Raw genomic sequence first — 19,838 nt, 5'->3', positions numbered from 1 at the left:
CGGATCTCATGATGGCAATGGTGTTTTTTTGACAAAATAATTTTAATAAAGCACCACAAAAAAATTTGATTGGCTAATGTATTTGGGAAATTAACAGGACAAATTCTATTGGTTAGTGTATGAGTCGTGTTCGACAGGGCCACAAATCTCTTGAGAGTTATGATAGGCTTGATGCAGTGACATGCGTAATCAAATTTAAATAAAAAAATAAACCACAGAAAAATTGTGGGGAGACAAACAAATAGAACAATTGTTTAATTGGGGCTAACATGTCTTTTGAACAATAAAAGCGAAGGTTTCAGCCGTACATATTCTGCAAGCAAATACAAACACGGACAAGATTAAAGTTTATTGCATTGTGTTGAAAAAAAAAATAAAAAAAAGCTAATTGATACATTGATTGGCATGATACGATTGAGGGAGGTAGGCCGAAAAAACGAGCAGGTAATCGGAATCTGACAGTCCCACTTCCGGTTTGTACTTGTGCGTGCATTCCCTTCAAGCCATTTCGGGGATGTACGCTCGCTATTTGGCACGCTCGTTAGTTAGAGGAGGGATCTGTTGAGTTTGGGGCGGATTTTTAGCTGCGTACGAAAATACGAACGAGTGCTTGAATTTAAATATTTTTTTACGTACGCCGAACGTGCGTACGCCCACTTGCGAGTGGGTCTGAATCAGGGCCAAGAGGTCTTCTTTGGGTGTAGCAGCCTCAAACACAATAGAGTATTTTTTGGACAGATAAACAATATAGTATACTGCAGTGAGAAAAAACAACTTGCAGGTTCACTTTAAGAAACAAAATAACAATTAACAGCAACACAGACAAGACAGTAGCCTATTTGTTTGCACTGCAGTGTGTGAGTGTGCAGTGTGTGTGACAAACACACATACACTGAGTGACAAATGATAATGCCTGCACTGCAATCATACCTACTCCTGTCTCTAGATTTACCTATTAAACTATAAAACCTAACTTATCTAACTCCTCCTAACATAATTGCACCATAATGGTGTCCTGATGGTTTGCTAAAGCACTTTCTTTTTTTAATACAGTGCCTCACAGTGCTCCAGCTCACACTCCCACACCTTCACTCTTCTGTGTGAAATGGCGCCTAATCATGAGGGAAGGACTTTTATATGCAATCCAAAAAAATGCCTAATCCGAAACTGAGAAGATGATATTTTGCCTTGTTTTGGGATCCGAAGTTGGATCCACTCATTTCCCTTATGTTCGGATGTGTTTGGTTTCCAGAGAAACTGAACCACTCATCTCTACTGTAACTTGTATTACAGCACCAAACACCATGGTCGATATAAGCATACAGTATTGCTTTTTTTGTTATTACAATTATGTATTTTAATTTAAATCTAAGTTAAAATAAAGCAAACTAAAAATTAAAAAAGTGTAAAAACAGCACAAAATGCAAAACAAGTATAAACATAACATAAGTAAGTAAAAAACACATACATAAAAATGATTGTGTGCCCAGACCATACTGTAACTCAAACTTACTAATGCCAAAATAGATTTGCCACACAGGGAATTGATGGGTTTTCATAAAGTATCTGAGCTTATGTTCTCTGAAAAAATATTTATACATGTCTACCAGTGTTTACCGGGAAATGTAGTCCTGTAATAGACTGTAGACAATTATTTCACATTACTATCACCCTGGAACCTACCACACCAGGATGAGACTAAAGAGGTTAATTTAATCAGCCACGATAAAGCTATAACTTGTCACACGTTAAGTTTTAGCACCATTCACGTGATAATTTTGCTTAGTATGTCTATGTGTGCTCACGTTTTTCGCTCAATTCAATCGCAAAAGTCAAAAAGCAGCATTCACGAGATAATTCTTGCAGGTTTTACCCGTAAGTATAGGTGGAAATGGGTTTAAAATTGTGAAATCAGCCTCTACCCCAAAAAAGGGAAAGCCATATAGGATAACAACATAGAAGTGTATTAGTGGCCCTAATAAAGGTTTTGGGGTTCCCAAATTGTGTAAAATGGCTGTTAAATGTATTTTTCTAAAACATTCAAATAATGATAGAAAGCAAGTGGTTTTTTTTTTTTTTTTAAATAATTGTTCTACTTAAAATGGTGGTGTATAAAAATGCCTATAAGTATATATTTGTGTAATTTAAACACACTTTTACAAAACCTTCAGAATATACCTCTAGCACCCACCTGCAATCTTAAAAACACCTGTCCCATTCATATAGCACCTCCATATACCTGTCCCACATCAATTAACCCATTTTCCTGCACTTTGTACTCTCACTCAAAAATGACATGTCATGATTGTCCAAATTAAGCTAATTAAAAATTATTTTGACCTAATTAGTCATTAAGGAGGGTGTTCCAGTGGTTCCAGTGGTTCTGAACCAAGTCCCGACATTTTTAATGTTAAATAGGGATTTTCCCCACCCTGCTCCGGATGTGGTGGAAACTAATTCATGATTAATGCTATGGAGAATTTGCACCTGCGAAAAGCCACAGTTAATAGGATTGTGCAATAAGTATGTATTAGCACAATAAGACTTTTTTTGCCGAAAAAGCTGCTTATCATGGCTAATTTAATTCCCCCCTAAATATTTTAGAGATCGTATAAAAACATACAGATTTTGTACATTCATAAAGTATATATAACACAAAAGTGTAACTTAAAAATGTGAGATGAATCCGTACTGATCCTAATAACTATTTCTTGCTTTTACATCAGGCTCTAAAGCAAGACAAGCCTCCTCTTCCTGCTGAAGGTACTTCCGTTTTTTGGGGATTTGGGATTTCATGGTGCTCTCCATTAGATCTGGATGTTCTTCCCGGAATTTGTCCACGTTCCTGTCTAACTCTTGCTTTTCTCTCTCGGAATCTGCTATTTCTTAAATTCTTCAACTTTCCTTTACCTTATCTGTTTTAGGTACGAGTATTCACCAGATCATAATCATATTTATCTTTCCATTATTAATTGGAAAGAGTGCAGGAAGAGGTGCTACCCCTCTCACTATATATATACTGATTAAAGAAAGAAAAAAAGAGACTAATGGGTGCACTCTTGGGTGAATAAGGGAAAAAGAGCTAGGCTCCAATCTATGTTTGTATCACAAAAAACATAATTATGTTAAAAATTTACTTTTATTAGTCCATTAAAAAATAAACATAAACACTTGTAACATATCATTAATAAAAATTAAAGAAGTGGTATATAAAGTAGGAAAAGTGTTTAAAAAAATCCTGATAAGACCCCTGGGTCCTTTGCTTGTGTTCTGAATAATTATTCTAAATTGAATAAAGACACAGAGTGTGTGTATCTGCTCATTTATTCTAAAAATAAATTATTTCTGTTTAGTAGAGCAGAATTAAATGACTACCATGAGTCAGTGGCAACAATTGTTGCAAACAGTCACCACAGTTCTCTCTTAATTGATACAGTGTATTATTCTGTATTCTATTCCCTGTTGTTGGCTACTACACACAATTTACCCTGTGTAAAATGCATTAGCTTGTGATTAATCACTGTTGTTGAAAAATATGCTTTGCATTTTTTACAGTTAATAGATCCCTTATGAATCATTAATTATGATTCATTAATTATGCATGTAATTTTATTATTAAACTAGACCACTGTAATTGCTGTGTTGTCTGGTATATTAGTTGAGTATGTTACCAGGCAATGATATTTTATTAGTGTTGTCTGTGACTCTTACAGAATATTTGTCTCCACAGTGTTAATCATGAGGCTATGTCTGTGTCTCTTGCATATATCTGTTCTGCTGTTCTTTATGCAGTTCGATTAGAGACTTCTCTGTTAATATATTGATACAGACAAGTCACAGACCCAGTTTAATATGGACCTGTTAAATCACTGTGTGCTTGGTGTTAGATGGGCACAGCAGAATGCTTTCACTACACCTTAGTTATTCCTGCTCAGTGTTACACAGAATGAAGCTGAGTCTGCCTTTCTAATGTCTGTCTGTGGAGCCGTTCATTGTGTCGGCTAGTTCCCGATTCTCTGTTAATGAATAATTACAGACTCACGACAGATCTATATTGACATTAATCGATCATAGAGGTGCAGATATCAGCAATTCATTGATATTAAGCAGTGCATTAAGTGCTTATTTCATACAGTGTTAAACAAGCACGTATTTTCCTAAATCACTGGTGATCTCTGGAGTTAGCTTTATTGCAGCTAACTCCTTGAGTTCATATCAGTGCTGTGTTTTAATATATGAGGGGTCCATTATTTAACTTTTGATCAAAGCATTTCAGAGTGGACATGTGTGTCCTTCTGACCCAGCGGTCTCAGGTGCCGATGCACATTTGCCGGATGTCCGGCTTCCTCAGGGATGGCCAAGCGCTAACCTCTTTCAGTTTAAATAGCTGTTCCTAGACAACTGTTGTTAGGGGGCGTGTCCACCCTATCTTCAATAACCATAAGGAAAATATGTGGCATTCTTGTTTAATTCTAAAGTATAGTCATATTATTATCCTTTTCTACATTTTTATGGGAAGATAGTACATCCCATTGTGAACCTTCAAATTGCTGGTTATTGCATAGTTCATTATTTGATATTTTGCTCCATTTTGAGTCATAAATGGTGGAGCTGTTCTACTACATTTTATACCATATTCGGATATAGCATACAATATAGTCTCCCCTTTAATACATATATTGGATTTAATTAATAATCTAATTAGTGTTGAATACTCCTTTTATACTTTTATTATATTATATAATTATTTATCATATACAATCAAATAAATGTAAATATATATTGTGTAAACAAATTAGGTGATGTGTGAAATATTATGATCAATAATTCCTAATGAATATTTGTGTTTGTTTATTGTGTATATTTTAATCCAAAAGTGATAGCAAGTAATATTTATTATAAATTAAGTGATAGGTATTATGATTGTGAATATTAATGTACTTGTGTACCTTGATGAAAAAAATGTGAGTGAGAAGTAGTGAATAATAGGGTGTAAAAAATATAATATAAGTGAAATTAAATTCATATTTTGAGTGAAACTAGGTTGAATAAAAACTATGAAGTGTAAAAAGTTATATGTTAGTGAATAATCATCAAAGTGCTCTTATATTGTATAAGTAATACCTTATCTTATCAGGATTTTTTTAAACACTTTTCCTACTTTATATACCACTTCTTTAATTTTTATTTTTTTTTCAATAAATTTTTATTGATTTTTTAACAAGAAAAAACACAAATACAGTAGTAAAATACAAAGAAAAACACAGTACTTACAGTCATAATAGTCGCAAATAAGTAACACTAAATAAGTAAGTAACATAAAAATAAAAATGAAATAAAACAAGGGGAGAAAATAAATATAAAGCCGAAATGAAAAGGAGAAGGAGAAGGTACCACAGTTCACAAGAATATATAGTACATATAAGTTGTATCACATTCAAAATGCCTAACTCAGAGTAGAGTCTAATAATCAAAATATTTTCATACAGAAGGCGTATCCCTAAGCAGAAGGTCTACACCTTCACCAACAGTTACAAATTCCTGCCATTTAAACCATAACCTCAATGGTGAAAAAGCAGACATGGAGTATGCGACATCCACAGTTTCCATCAAAAATGCAAATTGTACCTTATGCATAATTTTATGAATAGAAGGAAGAGTAGATGATTTCCATAATTGTGCTATTGCTGTCTTGGCTGCTATAAGAACATGACCCACTAAATAAAAGTCAGTTTTGGGCATACCTAAAGGGTAAACGTGTAGTAGCGCCAGAGAGGGGGATGGCTGGATATTCACTTTCAATACCTTGGAAATCAAATCAAATAAATCTTTCCAGAAAGCCTGGATATGAGAGCAACTCCAAAAAATATGAAATATGTCTCCAACACTCATATTGCATCTCCAACAGTATTTTGATTGCGTTGGCCATATTACGTGTAATTTGGCTGGAGTGAAATATAGCCTATGTAGTATTTTATACTGTAATTCTAAATGATTATAACATTTGGACAATTTGTGGGCAGTAGTGAAAATAGATTCCCATTGCTGGGGAGTATAGGCCTCCTGAAGATCAGACTCCCATTGCTCTTGGGACTTAGATTTAACTGGAGGGCTAGCCTCGAGACACATGGAGTACCAAAAACCAATAGTACCTTTAGAATGACCTCTTTTTAATTTAGCCAAGATATCAGCCGAAGGTAATTCCAAGGAACCACATACTTTTAGTATAGTAACCACCCAATGCTGAATTCGAAGATAGGAGAAAAGCTCTCCAGGCGGCAACTGAAATTGGGATTGAATTTGAGAAAACGGGATTAGAGAGGAAGAGCTCGAAATGTCAGCGATGGTTTCAATCCCACATGAACGCCAAATCGCCACTGATACGTCTGGGACTAAGCGAGCTATAGCGGCTAAAGATAAGGTTTTAGCCGGTAGTTTGATACATTTAGATTGAAGTATCATGTTGTCCCACCTTTTAAAGGAGTCGATTATGGCTCTAAGGGTATTATTTGATAAAGGGCGCATTTATTTGGGAGTCCATATTAATTCCACTAAAGAATACTCTATCAATAATGCCCTTTCTAAGTCAATCCACGGTTTAGTGTTAGGGGGAAGAAACCAGTCACTAATTTGTGAAACTAGACACGCTGACTGATATAGCTCTAAGTCTGGGATTTGCAACCCCCCCTGGGTTTTAGATTTAGTCAAACGCTGGTAAGCTAGCCGTGGTGTTTTACCTTTCCATATATAAGACACAATTAATTTACGAGCCTTAATTAGGAAATGTTTCGGGACCGAAAAGGGAATGGTACAAAATAGATACATTAACTTTGGCAAAATCATAATTTTAAATGCCGCAAGACGACCCAGCCAGGAAACCTCAAAACCTAACCAATTATGTAACAGTTCGGCTATATGTTTTATCGTTGGATCAAAATTTATCTTAGCGAAGTCATCTAGTCTGTTCGGTATGTTAATACCAAGATAAAGAAGATAATCCGCTTTCCAATTATACCTGTATTTGGCCTGTAGACGAGACAAAACAAGATCAGATATGTTAAAAGGTAGGGCCTCAGTCTTGGTAGTGTTAAGTTTGTATAGGGAAGCTGCACTAAATTTATCTAGTATTCCATGAAGGGTTGGTAATGAAGCAACAGGGTTGGTTACAAACAAAAGAATATCGTCTGCGAACAAACATAATTTATGTGAAGTTGAACCAACTGTCACTCCAGGAAATAAAGGGGAATTTGTAATTGCTGAAGCTAATGGTTCAATGGCTAAAACGTACATAAGTGGGGATAGAGGGCACCCCTGTTTTGTACCGTTCCTAATGTTAAATGGGGATGAAAGCAAGCCATTACAGAACACTCTAGCTGTGGGATTACTGTAGAGTGCCTTGATAGACTTCAAAATAGCACCCTGAAAACCAAAATGACTTAGTGATTCGTAGAGAAACAGCCAATGAAGGCGATCAAACGCCTTCTCGGCATCTAGGGAAAGGAGAATTAACTCCTTACTTCGCCTCAACATCAGCTCAGCTAAATCAAAGACCCTGCGAGTGTTATCTGATGCTTGTCTGCCGCTGACAAAGCCCACCTGGTCCGGATGAATCAAAAGGGGAATAAAAGGGGCCAACCGATTAGCTACTATCTTGGCATAAATTTTGATGTCTGAATTGAGTAGGGCTATTGGGCGAAAATTCGGACAGGAGGAAGGAGGTTTACCTGGTTTAGGTAAGGTGATAATTTGAGCTTCCAACATCTCTGTTGAAAAGTTGCCCTGACCGGAAACAAAATTAAATACAGAAGTAAGTATGGGGGAGATCGAATTCGCAAAATGTTTATAGAATGAATTGGTAAACCCATCCGGACCAGGGGACTTCCCCATAGGCAATGCTTTGATTACACTCAAAGTTTCTTGTTCGGTCCAAGGGGCGTTTAAAACTGCCAAAGCATCCTCTCCTAACTGAGGAAAAGTAACGTCTCATAGAAAAGCAGAAATAGAAGCGCCAGACGGTTGTGTTATAGTACTGTCAGTATGGAGGTTATACAGTCCTGCGCAATACTCAGCAAAGGCATTTGCAATCTCAGCAGGGTTAAGTAGTTTCTTATTATTAGATGTAATTAAATATTCAATCCTATTTCTGGCCTGACGTTTGCGCAGTTTACGAGCTAGAAACTTGCCTGCCTTATTCCCTGAATTGTAGAACTTTTGCTGAAGTTTAATTAGGGATGATTTCATACGCACCAAAAACTATTTCTGAAGTTGATTTCGGATAGACACTAGTTCTCTCTTAAGAGTACAGGAAGGACGTGCCCTATTTAGAGTCTCAACCTGAGCTAAACGTAATTCCAGCTCAGATTGATTGAGTAAGTAATGTCTCTTAAGTCGAGAACTTGTTTGAATGACCACTCCTCTAAGGACAGCTTTGAGAGCGCACCAGTGTGTTGTGCGAGAAGTGTCTTGTGTGTCGTTAGTTTCCAAATAAGATTCCAGGGCATCTGCTAGCGATTTAACACCTTCCGGAGAAGATAATAAGTGATCTGGTAAACGCCATGGTCTAGGGGGAATACTTGTAATATGACCATCCCAAGTCCACGTTACCGCAGCATGGTCCGACCAAACTATGGGTTTGATACTGGATTGGCGAGTATGTTGGAGTGAATGTTTGTCTAAAAGAATCAGATCGATACATGAATAAGTATTATGTACATGTGAGAAAAACGTATAGTCCTTCACATTGGGCGAATGAACCCGCCACACGTCATATAAATTAAATTCTGCCGACCAAATTAAAATCACCCATTATAATCGTATGACCACATCTAATCTGGTGGACTTCCTCAAACACTCGTCTAAGAAATGGGATTTGAAGCGTATTAGGGGCGTAGAGAGAGACTAGCGTGACCTCTCTACCGTCTAGCTGACCTACTAATATTAAATACCGGCCGTTCTTATCTTCTACCTTTTTAGATAAAGTGAAAGACACTGAATTATGGAACAGCACAGCTACGGCATTCCCTTTGAGAGGACCGTTGGCATAATATGCAACGTTATATCTCGCGTCTCTCAAAATCGGTGGAGCCAAAGATGAAAAATGAGTCTCTTGTAGTGCTACAACTTGGGCTCTATGTCTATGGAAGGTGGACAAAGCAAGCCTGCGTTTGTTAGGGGAGTTTAGATCATGAACATTTAAAGAAAAAAATTGAACCATAGTCTATAATCCATATATAAGAGACGTTGGTTTGACAAAAATACCCAAGGTTCTAGCGAATACAGAATAATGTGAACTATGGTACCCAAAATACAAATGAAACCAGAGAAAAAAAAAAAAAGACACATATAGCATTATAAATAATAAAAAGGGGAACACATAGGGGAAACTGAGATAACCCAAAAAATTAGGGTTAAAATGTTTGACGTATAGAAAAAAAAAACGGCAAAACCAAGAACATGGAGGAACGTGGCCTGAGACAAAAGCCACCCATGCAGTATATTGGTAACAAAATAAAAAGAAAGTGAACAACATTGATATGGGAGTATAGCAAAAATGATATTCAATAAAGCAAGGTGCGTAAGAGCTATTCAAGTCTCACTAGAAGTCCGAAACGCACTATAGCTAATTCCAAGAATGAACTAACATAAACTCATCCACTTTGTGAACAATATAAATGTGGAGTCGCTAAACCCACAAAACAACATAAATAGCAGTGATAACATGAGAATTTTGGAATCTGAATTACACAGGATATCATAATCAAGATGCTAAAAACATGTTTATTTAACTACAGATGTACTAGAAAGGAGGCTCAAAATTAGACTTTTTGCAATATTAAGAAGGTGGAAAACTCTTAAGGGTTCCCTCCCCTGATTTCCTAATGGTAAATAAGGCTCTTAAACTGACAAAAATACAAGTAAACATATTATTGCTTTCTAATTTAGTGCAATCAGACAAAATAAAAAAAAAACACAAGGAAAAACATACATAAGAGATGACTATCTCATGTAAAATATAAATCTAATATCTCTGATCCTATCGAGAAAACAGGACTGACAACAATATAACATAATTAACACAGTAGCTGTATGTATGTAGAATTCTCACGCAGCTTTAGACCAGTCTTGAGATACTTGACCGCTGGGACCAGAAGCTCGAGTAGACACTTGGATGTCCCATTCCGCCAGAAGCTTAATTCCAGCCTCCACAGTAGAGATTACGTATGAGGAAGCCTCGTAGCTGACCAGCAGCTTTACGGGGAACCCCCATCGATAAGTGATGTCATTATCTCTTAGAGCTGTAGTAATGGGCTGGAAAGAGCGTCTTTTGGACAGAGTAGCAGCAGACAGATCAGGAAAGATTTGAAGACCCCCTAAGGTGTCCGTGCCTTCAGCTTGACGTGCAGCACGCAAGATTTGCTCTTTGAAATGAAAGAAATGGACACGCATTAAAGTGTCTCGCAGGTAATTTCCAGATCCTTATCTCGGTTTGGGAAGACGATGTACCCGATCAATTAACAAGTCTTGCTGAGTAGCCGTAGGCACCAATTTAAGAAACAACTTTGAAACGTAATCTGGTAACTCTGCGTTAGATACAGAATCTGGGATACCACGAATCTTCAGATTGTTTCTTCGTGAGCGATCCTCCAAATCCGCCATTTTATCTCTCATAGATGTAACCTCCGATTGGAGTTCTGCATGGGCTGAGAGGAGTTCGTTATGAGATAAGACCAATTCCTGCATCTTCACCTCTAGATGGTCTGTGCGATCGCCCAGCCCCAGAATATCAGCTCGGATAGATTGTATAGAAGTATCCACACCCTTTAACACATCAGACCGAAACGCTGCAAAAACCTGAAACATTGCCTGTGTGGTTAGCGGTGCATTAACATCCAGGTCTAGTCCCAGGTCAGCTGGTGAAATCGAATCCCGTGAAGTGGACATAGATGACGCTTCAGATGTTGGAGAAGGCATCTGCCCGACTTTAGATATAGGGGCAGTAGGAAATCGGATCGGTGCTGGAAGTTTTTGTTGTCTTATTTTCTTTGATGGCATAGTCGGATAAATGAGTAGAATTCCCAATTTGAAATGGACCAGAGGAGTGTTTTGGGGGAAGCGACTCAGAAAATTACTGCATGGGTAGGTAAAGCATTACCCTGATAGGGACAACATTCTCTAGATAGGTTTCTTCACATCGTCTACACAGTTGACTCTGGTAAGTACCTATTAGAGTATTGTCTGCTTGCAAGGATGGTGTAACACACAGGTACTGGGCTCCGTCTTCTGCCGAATGAGAGGAGGTGACCAAGCAAGTGAGGAGAGTCCCCTATGTAACTACCAGACTCCAGAAAAGCAAGATGGCTGGGTTGTTGTTACAGCCACTATCCTGGAAAAACAATGGGCATGTCAGGATAGGAGGCACAGGTGTACATGGATTCACCAATCCAGCCGCCCAGGCTCCAGAGATGGGATTTTATGACCAGAAAAGCTGCTCTGGACGTCTGGATGACTCCGGCGTCTAGGAAAGACCACGGCTTCAGGTGGGCGGGTAGGCCGCGACACCGGGAGTGTTGCTAGAAGAGTGCTATTTGCAGGGGGAACTGGCCCAGAGCACGAAGGAGAGAGGAGCAGTCACCAGGGACCCAGATAGGGGCGGCAGACCCCGGTAAAGATGAGGGATCCCAGGGAGTTACAGGGGCTCCGGGGAAGCACGTCTGCTTGGATTAGCAGGTCACGTCCCTCAGCCACCAACCTTTTACTGGAGCCTCCAGTGCTGAGTATCCGCAGGGCCCAAGATCTCCATCAGGTAATGGGGGTTTGGGCAAGGTGTGGAGGCTACAGGTGGAGTGGCTGTGTCCGGCTGTCACGATCGGCGGTGATCGCGGCCGCCTCAGCCTGGGTGCCAAAACCGAGGCCGGTGCTTCCGGACGTGTGATAGGCTGCAACGGCCCCGGAGCTCAAATTCACCCCCGGAGTACAGGAAAGGGGACAGCAATAACGCAGGCCGACAGCGGGTGTGAGTGAACCCTCTAGGGCAGCAGGGGTCCATAGAAACAAGCCGTGTTTTGTGGGTGTTTGAGGAGCTATGGGAAAACACATCCACTGCGCTTGATGGTCAGGCCACCCACTTCTTTAATTTTTATTAATGATATGTTACAAGTGTTTGTTTATTTTTTAATGGACTAATAAAAGTTAATTTTTAACATAATAATGTTTTTTGTGATACAAACATAGATTGGAGCCTAGCTCTTTTTCCCTTATTCACCCAAGAGTGCACCAATTAGTCTCACACATTTTTTTCTTTCTTTAATCACTGTAACACAAAAGTGCCAAATTTATAGAAAGGTGTCTTTTGCCTTTATTATGCCTTACAATATATGCTAGTTACATGTATCACACAGATCACCTGCACTTCTTCCTGCAGTCACTACAGTAGACGTATAGTACAGTAATGTGCAACTGAATTATTGACTAAGGTCAGGAAATCAGGAAATGTAAGTGTGATCATACCCGAGGTTATATTAAACCTGAGTGATGTCCCTGGAAAGGAGTAGGTAATAATACTATCGCTTGCATCTCGGTCTGTTGCTTGAAATTTTTCTATGACGGATCCAACCAGAGTATTTTCATGTACATAAATGGTGTCATTTGCAATTTTCCTGCACAGAAAAAATGAAAAGTATTATGTTTAAGACTAGAAAGGCCTTATTCATTAAGGATCGCAACTGCAACAGCGTACGCAGATCAGCCGTATGCATCGCACTGTGCATGCGTGAGTTGGCATTGCGATCGCACTCTGATCACTTCAAAGCCATGGCACATCAAGGGACGGTATGTCAGTGTTTGGGAGTGGTGACGGGGGAGTGGTTGGAGAAACGCAGGCGTGCCTGTCCTTTTGAATGCCGTTGCATGGCCGGGCATAAATTGCCCACTGCGAAGGCATACGCAGCTTGAGTACTCACTGTGTGCGACGAGGTTAACAATTTCTGAGTAAGGTCAGACCTGTTGTAATTGTGCAGGAGGGGCCGATGTTACTCGATGTTCCCGATGTATATGCAGGACTGCAAGGTATTACAGATGTGAGATGGCGTTAGTGGGCATCTCTATGCTGGCTGTATGATGGCTTTGTGATTGCATTCATTAGCATATTTTCGCAGCAAACCTGTGTGTGTAATCGCAGCTGCAATCGCAATAGCAATCTGTAATGAATCGGGCTCTATGTGTGTATTTAAGGTACTCCTCCTACCTGCCCCAGGTAATTTTAATTGGTATGGGTCCTTTGCATTGCAGTACACACATTTAATGGGCTCTATTAAAGTCCTAGAAAAATTATTTAATGTGTCAGTATTAGGGATGTTAGAGACCCACCTTAAGAGGTTCACCGTGACGTGGTAGGTGGACAAACTTCTTTTGGCAAACATGTACTAAAAAAACCTTACTTAAAACACCATGTTAATTGTTTGAATTTATAATAAATATTTTTATCATTTGAATTCATAGGGGTCTATTTACTAAGCCTTGGATGGATATAAAGTGAACAGAGATAAGGTACCAGCCAATCAGCTCCTAACTGTCATGTCACAGGTTGTGTTTGAAAAATGACAGTTAGGAGCTGATAGGCTGGTACCTTATCTCTGTTCACTTTATCTCCATCCATAGCTTAGAAAATAGACATTTTAGTGCTTATAGTGTGCATCTGCATCTCCCTCCTTATTTTCTACTACAGAAAAAATTAATACAGAAACATTATCAATATAGGCAAATATTCTATACATAATAATAGATATACAGTATATATAGATATGTCCTCTTGCAGTTTTGCTGCGTACGTGGCAAATCACGCAATGCATGGAACAAGGTGTACACCCGTGAGTGGATATGCTCATTACGTTTGCTTACGCAATTCCATAGGACTGCATGTGCAATCGCAGTGCGTACCATAATGTACCATAGCGTATGCTACTGTGAGTAATTGCATGGCGTGATGTGTGTGTACCGTGATTGGCAAGGATGGAAGAGGACACATCTGTTTATATATATATATATATATATATATATACAAAGAAAAAGAGTTGCCTTTAGGTTGCGCTTATTGGTTTATATGTGTCTTGATAGATCGCCTATCAATGAAAGGTGGTTTTAGTCTCGTGGGCATAATCTGTACTCTTTTAAAAGTGTTGTGTAGGATTTCAGAGAATCCCATTAATTCGCCTGGTGTGGCGTAATTCTATGTGTGTAGAAGCTACCCCTGAAGAAGTCCTTATAAGGACGAAATGCGTTGGGTACTTACTGGGCACGTTTGTTGGGTCCCCACAGATGTGGAGTATAGAAATATAAGGTGGGGGAGATTTATGTAACATACCCATAAACAAAGCTGCGTTTTATTAAAATGTTATATGAATTATGATGGTATATACCTGGAATTTATTTCTAGAGATTGTTTTATGAAAAGATCTTTTATATTCTAATAAATTCACATATGTTTTATATGATCTATTGATTTATTTCTTGGGTGTCTTTTTGGTGCAAGTGTTTATCCACAGGAAACTTTGGGTTAAAATTACTGACCTACATCTGAAGTTTCCAATATTGTCTATGAAGATTATTTATAAATATAGAAGTTCTCTCTTCAGGATACGGGGGATATCACTGTGTTTCACCAAATAGGAACTGTTTGTTCTCCATACTGTATGTTACTTAAAAAAAGGACATTGTTCTTGTGTTGAAAAATCTATAAAATTAATATCTCTATTAGCGCCCTCTCTCATATATTATATATATATATATATATATATATAGTCAGGTGCATAAATATTGGGACATTGACAGAATTTTCATATTTTGGCCTCTATTCACCACCACAATGGCTTTGAAATTAAACAAACATGATGTGCTTTATCTGCAGACTTTCAGATTTAATTTGAGGGTAATTACATCCAAATCAGGTGAACGGTGTAGGAATTACAACGGTTTCTATATGTGCCTCCCACTTTTTAAGGGGACAAAAGTAATGGGACTATCAACTCAAAAGCCATTTCATGGACAGGTGTGGGCTATTCCCTCATTATTTCATTATCAATTAAGCAGGTAAAAGGTCTGGAGTTGATTCTAGGTGTGACATTTGCATTTGGAATCAGTTGCTGTCGACTCTCAATATGAGATCCAAGGAGCTGTCACTATCAGTGAAGCAAGCCATTATTAGGCTGAAAAATCAAAACAAACCCATCAGAGAGATAGCAAAAACATTAGGTGTGGCCAAATCAACTGTTTCGAACATTCTTAAAAAGAAAGAAAGCACCGGAGAGCTCAGCAACACCAAAAGACTCGGAAGACCATGGAAAACAACTGTGGTAGATGACAGAAGAATTATTTCCCTTGTGAAGAAAAACCCCTTCAGAACAGTTGGCCAAGTCAAGAACACTCTCCAGGAGGTAGGTGTATATGTGTCAAAGTCAACAATCAAGAGAAGACTTCAGAAGAGTGAATATAGAGGGTTCACCACAAGATGTAAACCATTGGTGAGCCTCAAAAACAGGAAGACCAGATTAGAGTTTGCCAAACAACATCTAAAAAAAGCCATTACAGTTCTGAAACAACATCCTATGGACAGATGAGACAAAGATCAACTTGTACCAGAGTGATGGGAAGAGAAGACTATGGAGAAGGAAAGGAACTGCTCATGATCCAAAACATACCACCTCATCAGTGAAGCATGGTGGTGGTAGTGTCATGGCATGGGCATGTATGGCTGCCAATGGAACTGGTTCCCTTGTATTTATTGATGATGTGACTGCTGACAAAAGCAGCAGAATGAATTGTAAAGTGTTTCGGGCAATATTATATGCTCATATTCAGTCAAATGCTTCAGAACTCAGTGGACGGCACTTCACAGTGCAGCTGGACAATGACCCAAAGCATACTGCAAAAGCAACCAAAGACTGTTTTTAGGCTAAAAAGTGGAATGTTATGCAATGGCCAAGTCAATCCCTTGACCTGAATCCGATTGAGCATGCATTTCACTTGATGAAGACAAAACTGAAGGGAAAATGCCCCAAGAACAAGCAGGAACTGAAGACATTTGCAGTAGAGGCCTGGCAGAGCATCATCAGGGATGAAACCCAGCGTCTGGTGATGTCTATGCATTCCAGACTTCAGGCTGTCATTGCCTGCAAAGGATTTGCAACAAAGTATTAAAAAGTGAAAGTTAGATTTAGAATTGTTTAGTTTGTCCCATTACTTTTGGCCCCTTAAAAAGTGGGAGGCACATATAGAAACCGTTGTAATTCCTACACCGTTCACCTGATTTGGATGTAATTACCCTCAAATTAAATCTGAAAGTCTGCATTTAAAGAACATCTTGTTTGTTTCATTTCAAAGCCATTGTGGAGGTGAATAGAGGCCAAAATAGGAAAATTCTGTCAATGTCCCAATATTTATGCACCTGACTGTAAATATATATATATATATATATATATATATAAAATATAGGTAGTGGCAAAGAGGGTTCTTTACCATGTTGTGTGTGTGCACGCGTGTGTGTGTGAAGCATAAAGGGTTTTGGAATTCAAGGGGGGGTGCTCCTGATGCTGAACTAGTCGGCCAGCTGATAGTGAGCTGCTAATGTTAGTGTAAGAGAGCCATATGCAGGATGTAAATGTGCTGATATAGCATTTTTTCAGTAAAAGTAAGGAGAATCTTAGAAAGTGGTGTCAGAAGTGGGATACTTATACTAGTGGCAGAGACCAGACGCTGTCTTGTTGGGTCAGTAAGCAAAGTTTTACCGGCCTATAAAAGTTGTTTTACAGATGCGCCCTGTTACATTGTGGCTGATCGAGTCCCAAACATGTGCACACATCGCGCCATGTGATTCCCCGCATCTGCATATGATATGGTACGCTATGATGTGCACTGCAATCACAGTGCACATATCCACTCGTGGGCATGTGCCTCGCATCATGCCTGGTGCGATTTGCCATGCCAGTGACAAGGATGTAGCTTGGCATACCTGTATTTGCACAAGTGGAGTTGTGCTGAATGCAAATGTATAAAGTGTATGCTGTGTTATTTGTAAAGAGAAACAAGTGTATGCACAAAGTGTTTACTTCCAAATAAACTTTTTAGGAGATTTGTTGCAGCAGGAAAAAAGTCTGTTTGTTTCCTTGGCCAGGTTAAGTTTCGGTGTGGTACAGATATCAAAGCACAGGCTGCTAAGGAAAGGTGTACTGTATCTGTGTTAGACTTTATGCACTCAATTAAAGACACATGGCTTTGATTATTTCTGGTTATTGTAGTGCCACATGAAGAAATATTTTGTCTGTATTGAAAACACAATGTTCCTGTGTGTATTGTGAAAAAAGGATTAATTTTAAAGACTGTTTAATCCCACCTAAAGAGGAAGTTTGTTGTGTGTTGTGCCTCTATAAAAGCTAATATGCAGTGGCCACTGGCAGCTAGATTATATCAGCATCAATACACTGGCTGGATGGTGTATAATAAGAGAGGCCCAATTTCACTACTCAGTTAGCTCAGAGAGCAAGATGTAGGATATCCTCTGAATCTTTACTAATGTAGCTGCAGCACAACAGACTCAGCAAGCCCAAATGCTAGCAGTCACTGAGGTCCAGGTGGAGAGCAACAACCTGTTGCGGGCAGAGCTCAGTCAGCTGCGACTGGATGAATACAGGCCTGCCATGATACAGAAGATGACCACATCAGAAAATGTTGAGGCAATCCTGTTGTCCTTTGAGAGCAAGGCAACTCGGCTTAAATGACCAATAGAGGAGTGGGTGGCACAATTGGCTCCTTATTTGACGGGTGAAGCACAGCAGGCTTATGTGGAAATGCCCAATGCCCAGATGGTGAATTATCATATAAAGACTGCAATTCTGGTGTGAGTAGGGGAGACAGGGGCTGGGAAAGCACAGCTTTTCTATAACTGGCAATTAGGACAGGGTTCGCAATGCATGCTCAGCTAGTCAATCTGGCAAAGTTAACCCAAAGTTGGTTAGAGCCCAAATGAAACTTGCCAGACAAGAATTTGGAAATGCTGGCAATTGACCGTTGTGTGTGGAACCTAAAGCAGGAGCTGCAAATATGGGTTCTGAAAAGCAATCTGCAGTAATTTGAGGAACTTGCAGTAGCTAATTACTGTTATTACATCCTGGGAAATATGGCCCAGACAGCAGAGGAGGTTGTCAGGCTGATATTCAGAAAACAATCAGCACAAAATATGGGCACAGAGTGGAGTGTGACCCCAGAAGGGTGCTTTAAGTGTGGCGAATCAGGGCACTTTCAGAGAAATTGTCCAAATTGTCAGGAACTTATTGTTCAGTGGGGCAATGGGGCCTCACATTCACTGTCTGTATCCTCATCCCTGGATAGCTGTTCTGAGTGTCAGTCCTGATAGAGCAACAGGCAGTGTTGGCTTTGATGGATTTGGGCAATGAAGTCACCCTGTTGTCCAACACTCTGGTTCCAGAAGAACTGATGGGCTGGCTGCCACCATCAGTCCAGAAGGACTGATGGACTGGCTGCCACCAGTAAAGTGTCCCTGCCACAGGTACAATGAGAAATATGACTGTGTCTGTCTTCATGTGACTGTGAGGGGAAAAATTTGAGGGGAAAGGTATGTAGCAAAGAGGGTTCTTTGGCATGTTTTGCTATAAAGAATATGACTCACTCCTTAGAACAAAGAGTAAACAGGGGCAAATGTGTAGTTGTTCCCTACTGGATACCTTTAAAACACAGCTGCACTACACGGGTCTGATTGGTGTTTGTGTGTGTGTGTGTGAGCGGCATTAAGGGTTCTGGGATTTAAGGGGGAGGTGCTCCTGATGCTGAACCAGTCGGCCAGGTGATTGTGAGCTGCTGTTAGCTTAATGTAAGGGAGCCATATATGTGATGTGAATGTGCTGATATAACATTTGGCATCAGTAGTGAAAAGCCATCTGACCAGGACAACTGTTGTCAAGGGTGTTTCTTTATCTTCAAATATACTGTATATATAATAGCAAAAAAAAGATTACATTCTGTTATATTCAGCTCCCAACTACACAAAGTGAAGTATATCAATGTTATGAAGGTTTTTTATTTTATTTCCATGTGGACTACACCAATGAATGTGATTCTCACAGCTGAGGGGGTAAATCAGGAAGGAATCTGATTGAAATGTGATCACATTACTTCTCACTGACTGCCAGGACACTCTCCAATAGGACCCCCTATCCCAGCAACTCAGAATTGATACATCCTGGTGAATAAAGATTCCTTATTGCAAGGATAATTAATTTTTTATTTCATTGACAAGCCGCAAATAATAATAAATATGCCCCTTGGTGTTTTGATATTCTGACAAGGCCATATGTGTTCCAGAAGTCGCTGTCCATATTCATGACTGACAAACAGTGATCCCATTGCTCCATACTTTTGTTAGTAGCTACAGCAGCCAATGGGCCTTATTCATTACCGATCGCAACTGCTATTACACATGCAATTGGTCGATTGTTGCGTTGTAGTATGCATTGCAGTGCACGTGCATGAACCGGCCACTGTGATCAGGACTGCGATCGCAGTGACTATGCAGACCCATCGCAGAGTGATTGACAGGAAGTGTTGTTTGTGGGAGGTGACAGACGGGTGGTCGCCAAACGCAGATGTGCCAGTGCATTTGAACGCCATTGCATGGACATGCATAAATGATCCACTGCGATACCTTATGCTGTCTGAGTACTCATAGCATGCGATGAGGTTAGCAATTCCTGAGTAAGATCAGACCATGTGCAAGTGTGCGTGAGGCTGCGATGGTACTCGATGTTACCAATGGTTTCGCAGTCTTACTACGG

General features: G+C 39.4%; 1 protein-coding gene across 1 annotated transcript in view; it reads right to left on the bottom strand.

Annotated features, from left to right (window-relative positions):
- Positions 1–19,838, bottom strand: part of LOC148529241 (cadherin-related family member 4-like) — a 217,735-nt gene that overhangs the window by 134,745 nt on the left and 63,152 nt on the right. The window contains 1 exon segment of the mRNA XM_088468649.1: positions 12,508–12,656. Coding sequence (XP_088324775.1) covers positions 12,508–12,656 — 149 coding nt within the window.

The sequence above is a fragment of the Taudactylus pleione genome, unplaced genomic scaffold (assembly GCF_031769625.1).
Source record: "Taudactylus pleione unplaced genomic scaffold, aTauple2 ptg000086l, whole genome shotgun sequence".
NCBI classification, from domain to species: domain Eukaryota; kingdom Metazoa; phylum Chordata; class Amphibia; order Anura; family Myobatrachidae; genus Taudactylus; species Taudactylus pleione.
This window is presented reverse-complemented; position numbering and strand designations above follow the sequence as displayed.